The following is an 8,803-nucleotide window of genomic DNA, read 5'->3' on the forward strand; positions in this document are numbered from 1 at the left end:
ATTTTGAACTTCATTTGGTGCCAAAAAGCAGAACAATCTTATTCAACGTTTGATACTCTGGGGATTTAAATTTTCAAATAACTTTTGGTACGAGTACATCTTCGCACAAAGTTCATAAGAAAATCGTGTGCCAAACATTATTGGTATTTGAATCATTACCACCATATAGTGTTAATGAGTTTGGTATGTTTACCTTCAACTTTCCCGCGCATTGGGTCTCAGTGTCATGGCGCCCACTAAGAGCCAATTGGCTTCATAAACCTTACCGCGAAAACAATAGGAAGCTCGATCCAGTCTTTTTTTTTTTAGATCAGTGGTATTGCTATCTTAAAGTCTGTCTGAGAATATTGGGGTGAATAACTTGTAAGTTTAATAAGAAACCTTTTTTTATTCATAATCATGCTGAGATTTCTGAATTTATCGTTATGAATATGGGAAAAAATCATTAGTATTAGTTTGCAGTAAGCTTGAAGAACCTGTTACCGCATCTTCAAATAAATAATGTGCTATATCTTTGGAACATTTATCATCAGGTAGTAATCAATCTCATTTCACCGCAAATGGAAGACTATAGCCCTTAATCATGTATATTACGCCATTTTCTGTAATTAAAAAAGAAAAGAATCTTTATGACTCAATACGAGACGCCCCTTTTTCATGGAAATCCAACAGCTATATATGGGAAAAATAAAACTATTAAGTCCTTTACAGATGTATATTAATCTTTCAAATGTGCTAAGTATTTCAAGGATGGATTCCCCATTGTTCACATTCTGTAAAGCATCTTATAAGGACTTTTACTTGCGTTTAAAAAGATCACCAAATTAGACTATGTTGCAGTTTGAAGTGTCCACATGGGTCGGGTTGTCACAAATTGTAAGGTACTGGTTCCAGAACAAACCATCAGCGCACTGTTGTACATGGGGCGATCCGTTGTAGCACCAGTAATACTGAAAAAAAGATATTGATGCGATGAGCACACTTGCACATTTTTTACATATACTACATAGTAGATATATGAATTGTTTTGCTTAATTTAATCATCCCATGTAAATGTTCTAAAACTCCAAATTTTCTACATACATAATTAGATTATCTCAGGATTTTCCAAGAACTCATCAGACTTTCCAACATTACCTTGTCGCAATCAGCGTGAGGGTAATAAGTATTGTCAACTTCGCAAATCCACAGGTTGCAGTTGGAGGTGTCGACGCTGTCCTCCCAGTTGCAGATCATGAGGTCCGCATCGAACAAAGTACCAGGACTACACAGTTCTAGAATGGCTTGGCCGTTTGTGCACACCCAGTACTGCAAGTAATGAAAACATACATCTTTAACATTATATATCTTTGATGTTGGGTTTCTATAACTTGTGGAGCATGAGGTGAAAGTACCTGTGCCTTTGTTTTGTTTTGATTTTTTCATACACAGTCAAAATGGAAGCAAGTTTAGCATCGCTGTGACAGTTCATTCTCTGTGAATTTCTTCGTAATGATAATAAAGTGTGACGTGCACTCTCTTTCTCTCTCTTTATTCATCTTGCACTCTCTCTCTCTCTCTCTCTCTCTCTCTCTCTCTCTCTCTCTCTCTCTCTCTCTCTCTCTCTCTCTCTCTCTCTCTCTCTCTCTCTCTCTCTCTCTCTCTCTCTCTCTGTGTGTGTGTGTGTGTGTGTGTGTGTGTGTGTGTGTGTGTGTGTGTGTGTGTGTGTACAACCACGAAAAAGTTTACCTTGTTACAATCATCGTGAGGGAAAACTGAGCCATCAATGTGTTGGGTGCAGTCAGGCCTTCCGTGACCTGGATTAGGAGTGCTAGGAGTGGGTGCAGCTGTGCTAGGAGTGGGTGCAGCAGTGCTGGGAGTGGGTTCTGGAGTGCTGGGAGTGGGTTCAGCAGTGCTAGGAGTGGGTGCAGCAGTGCTGGGAGTGGGTTCAGCAGTGCTAGGAGTGGGTGCAGCAGTGCTGGGAGTGGGTTCTGGAGTGCTGGGAGTGGGTGCAGCTGTGCTAGGAGTGGGTGCAGCAGTGCTGGGAGTGGGTGCAGCAGTGCTGGGAGTGGGTTCTGGTGTAGTTGAAGGCGAAGGCGTGGTGTACTGAGCTTGGCAGTCCTAAAACGGAAAGAAAATAAAGTTAATCACAGCTGCGCCAACGGAAGGTCTTCACGTGGCACACAATGAGCGTAGAGCCCGTGACCAGCCAACTACGCCGTCACGCAAGATCCCATGACAGAGGCTCGAGCGGAGGACAAACAAGAACTCTTACCGGGAATTGTCCGTCGGCAGGCGATTCCAAGGCGTTCTTCATGGAGCGGAGGAGGTGGAAGTCCTCGTTGTAGCACCTGGGATGGAAGTCGTCCGTGTCGATCGTCCACACCAAGATGCCCGAGAGGCCCATGTTCTTGGCGAAACGAGCCTGGAGTCGGGAGGAAATTCCAGCTGTTTTAGTAGGGCGGGTGTGGATAGTATGGGATGGGAGGGGGCGTGGTGAGTATTGGATTTGGGGGAGGGGGCGTGACCAGTATTGGATGGGAAGGGGTGTGGTGAGTGCTGGATGAGAGCCGGTCTGGTCAGTATTGGATGGCAGGGGGCGTGGTCAGTATTGGATGGCAGGGGGCGTGGTCAGTATTGGATGGCAGGGGGCGTGGTCAGTATTGGATTGGAGGGAGCGTGGTAATAGGGAAGACACGAAGTGAGGAGGACATGAGATGTAATAAAGGAAATCCAAGAATGGAGGAAGGTATTGCCTATGGAGATAGTGTAATATAGAAATGGCGAAACAGAGGCATAACATGAGACGGACGTGAAATGGGGAAAGACCACAGAGGGCATAGATAGGGAAAGAACACAAAAGTGCACGACATAAGGGAGATATAAAAAGTATAAAAAGAGGAAGGTCTGGAATAAAGAGGAGGAAAGACAGCGTGATTACTCATTCTGTCACACTGTTTTCCCTTATACTCCCTTTTATTTTTCAATTTCTGTTGCATATCCAAGACCGAATTTACAACGAACGTGAAACCATTGATATTGTTTTTGTTTTTATTCTATTTTCTGTTGTAATCAAATTTCTTTAAATAGTCGTGTCAAGGGAAAAACTATTACTATACTAGTGGCTAGTTGGATGGTAGCAGCTGTGGAGGGCATTAACAATAGAAGTAGTATTTAGGCTGTAGTAGTATTAGTAATGTGCAATTAATATATAAGTGTACGTATTATAAGTAATGGTAGTATTAAGGCAGTGATGGTGATATGGATAATACATATAATTACAAGAATGTGTAATAACAGTGATGTTAATAAGGATAATAACACTTAAGTATTACAAAGACTGAGAATATAAGGATAGTGATTGTGAATAGGATAATAACAGTGACATCAATACGCTGACGGGATCAACAGCTCTCCCACCAAGTACCTGACCTTAACGGTAACTGAATCAGCATCATCGAACCCGCACCAGATGTTGTCACTCGAGCAGTAGAAGTAAGGCTCATACATTCGTGGGTCCATCTTGACTGTGCACGTCTGGTCCTGGCGAATTCGCTCGCAGATCTGAGGAAGGAAGACGCTTACATATAGAATACATCCGTTCTCTTTTTTCTCGTTTTAGGTAGATGGATATGCAGATAGATATTAACATCTGAATGTAGATAGGATAGGTTATAGATGTAGAACCATAATTGGATATAGTACAAATTGGTGTGTGTGTGTGTGTGTGTGTGTGTGTGTATGTGTGTGTGTGTGTGTGTGTGTGTGTGTGCGTGTGTGTGTGTGTGTGTGTGTGTGTGTGTGTGTGTGTGTGTGTGTGTGTGTGTGTGTGTGTGTGTGTGTGTGTGTGTGTGCTATTGATATTCATAGTGGTATAGATAGATAGATATTAGTAACCAAATAGACGTTAGTAACCACACATATGTAGTTGATAATACTCATATGTATATAGAAGAATATGGACATATAAAAATACATACACTGTTCCCTGTTATTTTATCACTACTACTTCCTCCTTATTAACGTCCTAGGTCAGGTTGAGGTGGAAAAGATTTCAATGAAGAAAGCACGATGGACAGGGGCGTTACCTCATTGAAGCCGAGGGTCCCAGGAATCCGGATGTACGGGCCAGCCGGACCAGGCTTTGAAGCGGGGGAGAGCAGTCCGTTTTCGTTAATGTTGTCCAGGGTGTAGCAGCGGCCGTATTCAGGGATGCCCATGATCAGCTTCTCCTTGGGGACTCCAAGAGAGAGGTAGTAGTTCACGGCGAACACCTGTAGGAAAATGGCGATAACCGAAGGAAGGAATCGACTACTGAACGATTCTCATTTTTTTCTTTCTTCTTGATATATTTTCTTAAATTTGCACGATAGAAATCGCTCCGATTTTTCACATTGCAACGGAAAGGGAGGTGCTGTCTTTATCATCATAAATGCACATAAATCTGCACGACAGACAAACTATACAGCAGATTACTAGAGAGAGAAATAGATAAGCAATGATCATGATCACATGTATGATAATGATCACATATATGTAGACAGATACGTGATAGTATTTCTATAGAATGAAATAGCTAAACGTATGTTCAGAACAATTGCCTACTATTAGTCCCATGAGCACTGTTTTGAGCACTACTATATTTCCAAAGAACGACCCTCCGTTAGCCCAGAAGGCCTTACCACGTTGAAGTTGGCGAGGTCCCCGGCGTCGCTGGGCAGGCCGCACAGAGGGGCGTTGTGGTGGGTGGTGTTCTCCCAGGCGCCGTGGAGATCGTAAGACATGAGGTGCACTTGGTCGAACAGCTGCCCCATCTGTTCCACGTGGTAGGCGGCGTCGATCGTGGGCTTGCCAGCTGCCACCGCGCCCGTCAGCATAAGGGGAGGATTGAACTGATCGAAAGCGGCGCGAAGTTCCTGTAGCAGGATGATGAAGTTCTCCTGAAAAAAAAAGGTCATCGCTGGCTGTAGAAGTCTCATCCTCGTTCTCGTAGCTGAGAAGCTCTCAAGGGTAAAAGCATGACTTTCATTTTCTTTTCACCTTGTCTCTTATACGCGGCCCGACTGGAGGGCAGCACCCACCTTGTCTTCAGGAACGCCTCCTCGCGCAGCCGGGTACTCCCAGTCCATGTCCAGTCCGTCGAACTTGTGCTTCCTCACGAGGTTAACGCTGCTGTCCACAAAGGTCTTCCTCTTGGCGGGATCGCCGGCCATCTGCGCGAAATCATCATCATCAATAACGGTATGCTCATGTTTGAGCGAAATATTTACTGCTAAATGCTAACTAATATGTGTATGGCCATTTGTCTCGCTGAAAATATCCTCTGTATATATGAACAAGTCATTCGTCTAAGAGTTGTGCATTCTCTGCATTGGATTTGTTGTCAACTAAACAAACAATTATAGCAGGGGTGTTTCAAGTAACCACTTGTTGTTGTGGTTATATTTTCATGATATTGTATGTGAAATCATGAGGCAATTTAGTTATTAAATTTTCCTTGTATGCCAATTCACTTTTTAAAACTCTAGGCACATTACAGAAACGTCACTGAAATAGTATTACATGGTGTGTGTGTGTGTGTGTGTGTGTGTGTGTGTGTGTGTGTGTGTGTGTGTGTGTGTGTGTGTGTGTGTGTGTGTGTGTGTGTGTGTTTGTGTGTGTGTGTTTGTATGTGCGTGCGTGCGTGCGTGCGTGCGTGTGTGTGTATTTGTGTGTGTGTGTATGTGTCTGCATATGCATGCAGACAATACCCACCGCAGTTGGACACGATCAATTCTAAATCCATAAATAACCACAGCAACACCCACGTACCACAGAGTAATCTTCGGACCCCTCATTCCAGCCTCCGACGGCCAAGATGGTCTTCAGCTGCGGGTTCTGCTGCTTCAGGGCCACGAACCTGTCATAGGCGCAGTTGTTTCCTCCATCCACGGGGCACAGTTCGTTCCAAACATCCAAAACCTTTGTTTAGGGAGAAAAAAAATGTTTAAGAACTCTCTCTCTTTCTCTATCTATCTATCTATCTATCTACTTTTCCCTCCCCAGCCTGCTCTCTCTCTCTCTCTCTCTCTCCTCTCTCTCTCTCTCTCTCTCCTCTCTCTCTCTCTCTCTCTCCTCTCTCTCTCTCTCTCTCCTCTCTCTCTCCTCTCTCTCTCTCTCTCTCTCTCCTCTCTCTCTCTCTCTCTCTCTCTCTCTCTCTTCTCTCTCTCTCTCTCTCTCTCTCTCTCTCTCTCTCTTCCGCGCCCAAATTTTAAATGCGGAATTTCTGTACCTCAATTTCCCAGGTGTGGTTGCTCAGGCCCGCGAAGCCGAAGATGACGTGCGTGCAGAGGAAGGGGTCGATGTCCTCCACGTCGAACTTGCCATCGCCAGGTCGCCACACGGACCAGGAGCCGAAGTAACACACGACTTTTTCTGGAAAGTGGGGAGTCGTTGTCAATGTGTTTCGTAGGTCTCCATTGTCGCTTTTATTAGTGTCTTATAATATATATATATGTGTGTGTGTGTGTGTGTGTGTGTGTGTGTGTGTGTGTGTTTTGAAATTGCTACGATACGGTTATGATTTTTTTTTCGTATTTTGTTTCGTCGTTTGGTTTGGTTTGTTCGTCTTTTTTGTATTAATGCTTTTCAAACATTATGTTCCCTTTTTACTCGACTTTTTTAATGCACTAGTTATTAGCATATAGTTACTATTGTAATATTGGGTTTATTTTTGCCCTTGGATTTTTCGAAATCGTAGAATGGGTTATTATATGTTTAGGAAATATGCATTATCATCTAGCCTTATCTTATAGATTCATTGACCTGTTTAATCAAACACAAGTTGCAAATATTTCGTCCAAGTAAACCTCGACATCTGACATTAGCCATATTAGATGTTGTGTAAAACATTATATACTAAACCTACTTTCCTGAACCAACTGTATAAGGGACACTTCGTTAGCACAGCGGTTTACCAGCCAAGAACCAGATTACCCCATGAACTAGCACGAGATAAAAAAAAAACACGAGGTTAGTGTAGTCATAGGACTGTGATGACATAAGATCTAGGTGACTGTGATCGATAAGTAATTTTTATAAAGAAATTAATGATGATAATACCATGGGGAGACTATTCTATAATCAACGAGGAGAATGGAGGTCCTGTCTGAAAATTCGTATTCGTTTATTGATATTACCACGATTTATAATACAAATGTTAATGGCATTATTATTAGCACTAATATTTATGGATTAGTTATTATCACTTCTTTCGTTTCAGCAACCTTAGTGCTCACTCGTCTGTCATGAAATACTAGGTTTCGTTCCCTAACCACTGGGACGCTAAAATAACCCAAGATATCCTTTACATCAGCCCGGAAAATAAGTATATTTAGGGCGAGGACAGTCAATTTTATATAATGAGCTCCCATGTACAATTATAAAGGAATTGGGCACATTTGATTAGAGACGAGTACGTGTGCTGTTCATTGTAGTTTTATTTTGTTGGTTTTGCTTACTCACAGATGGTTCCATAAGCTCTCGACCACCAAGAGGTTATCTTATAGACCCTGTGTGACCTCACCTATTACCCCTTTCCTTGAATATTCGTGAAAAATATATGTATTTCTTATAGGCTTGATATCGATGGCAGAAGTAATAGTTTATCATTATCATTATTATTACTTCTATTATTGTCATTATAATTAATATTATTATTATCATTATTGTTACTATTATCATTATTGTTATTATTATCATCATTATTATTATGATTATCACTAACAATACTAACAGTAATAAATATAAGATCAAATCTTTCCCAAAATCAGGGAAAAGGATAAGCAGGTGAGAGAGACAGGACTAGCAATTCACTCCTTAGTGACTAAAGATCTAGTGAAGAAATCTAAGTTTAAACAATATTTAACTTAAATCACAGTGGACATGACATACACAAACGTACCTTCTGGTTAGAGGCCGTATGACTGTAGGGTTAAAATTTAGAGCCTTTGATGGTTTTTGAGACGTGAAATTAAGAGCCGTTGCTTGTTTTCGAACATAGAAATTAGTTGACGGACAAGAGAAAATAAAACCTAGCGGTGCCTCGCATTGCCGAGCCTAAAGGTTGATGTCAGTGCGAAGGAGGCCAATTTTGCCCTCTCTATGCACTGATTTTGTATTCTGTTCGTCTTGAACTTTCTCTATACATTGTGTTCGGTTGTCCCTGAACTTTCTCTCTACACTGACATTATGTTCTGTTGAGCCTGAACTTTCTCTCTACACTGGCATTTCATTCCGCTGGTCCTGTACTAACCTGCGCTGGCGACCCCGAGGCCGAAAACCAACAATAGTCCAAGCAGCTTCATGGCGAATGTTGGTACAACTGACATCGTCCGCCTTCAACTATGTAGTTATATATAGGGTGTATCTTATCTTCAGCCTTATCTTGTAGGGGTGTTCGGGAGTTCCTTGGCGCACCCCTTTTTATTTAAGAAAATTTCGTTTCTGGGTTTTACACGGTGAAGCTGGCATGTTAGTTTTGTATTGTGGTGATTACTTTACTTTACTTAAGGTTCGTCTGTTCTGTTTCGTGTGTGTGCAAACGTCGAAGGAAGATTTTCTCGCTCGCAAGAGATACTTGTTTACACCCCCCTTCTACCTCTTTTTTCCTCCCCCCCTCTCTGTTAATACCTGTTTATCTGTCTTCCTGTCTCTGCCTCGCTGTATATCTATCTTACTGTCGGTCTGCCTGTCAATTTATCTCTCTATTTTTTTCTGTTTATCTGTTTACCTATATGTCAATCTATTTTCCTTTCTGTTCACGAGCATGGATACCAACAGCTGA

General features: G+C 42.2%; 1 protein-coding gene across 2 annotated transcripts; it reads right to left on the minus strand.

Annotated features, from left to right (window-relative positions):
• Positions 1 to 701: 701 nt before the first annotated feature.
• Positions 702 to 8,340, minus strand: LOC119576231 (acidic mammalian chitinase-like). Of its 2 annotated transcripts, XM_037923827.1 has the most exons (12): positions 8,273 to 8,340; positions 6,251 to 6,393; positions 5,791 to 5,940; positions 5,061 to 5,192; positions 4,662 to 4,919; positions 4,068 to 4,253; positions 3,412 to 3,543; positions 2,255 to 2,404; positions 1,996 to 2,100; positions 1,729 to 1,848; positions 1,138 to 1,308; positions 702 to 950 (listed from the first exon to the last, which is right to left on the minus strand). In XM_037923827.1, the coding sequence occupies exons 1-12, from the start codon at positions 8,322 to 8,324 to the stop codon at positions 825 to 827; spliced, it is 1,725 nt and encodes a 574-aa protein (XP_037779755.1). In that variant the 5' UTR covers positions 8,325 to 8,340; the 3' UTR covers positions 702 to 824. The 2 variants fall into 2 exon arrangements, with proteins under 2 accessions (XP_037779755.1, XP_037779754.1); XM_037923826.1 differs by having other exon boundaries at positions 1,729 to 2,100.
• Between the last annotated feature and the right edge of the window lie 463 nt (positions 8,341 to 8,803).

This window comes from Penaeus monodon, chromosome 8 (genome assembly GCF_015228065.2).
Source record: "Penaeus monodon isolate SGIC_2016 chromosome 8, NSTDA_Pmon_1, whole genome shotgun sequence".
Taxonomy (NCBI): domain Eukaryota; kingdom Metazoa; phylum Arthropoda; class Malacostraca; order Decapoda; family Penaeidae; genus Penaeus; species Penaeus monodon.

Coding starts and splice junctions, on each gene's coding strand:
- LOC119576231 (XM_037923826.1), bottom strand. CDS start 8,324: ATGAAGCTGCTTGGACTATTGTTGGTTTTCGGCCTCGGGGTCGCCAGC. Junction 3,544..4,067: donor GGACCCTCGGCTTCAATGAG/GTAACGCCCCTG, acceptor TTCCTTCCTCAG/ATCTGCGAGCGAATTCGCCA. Junction 2,101..2,254: donor CTGCCGACGGACAATTCCCG/GTAAGAGTTCTT, acceptor TTTCCGTTTTAG/GACTGCCAAGCTCAGTACAC.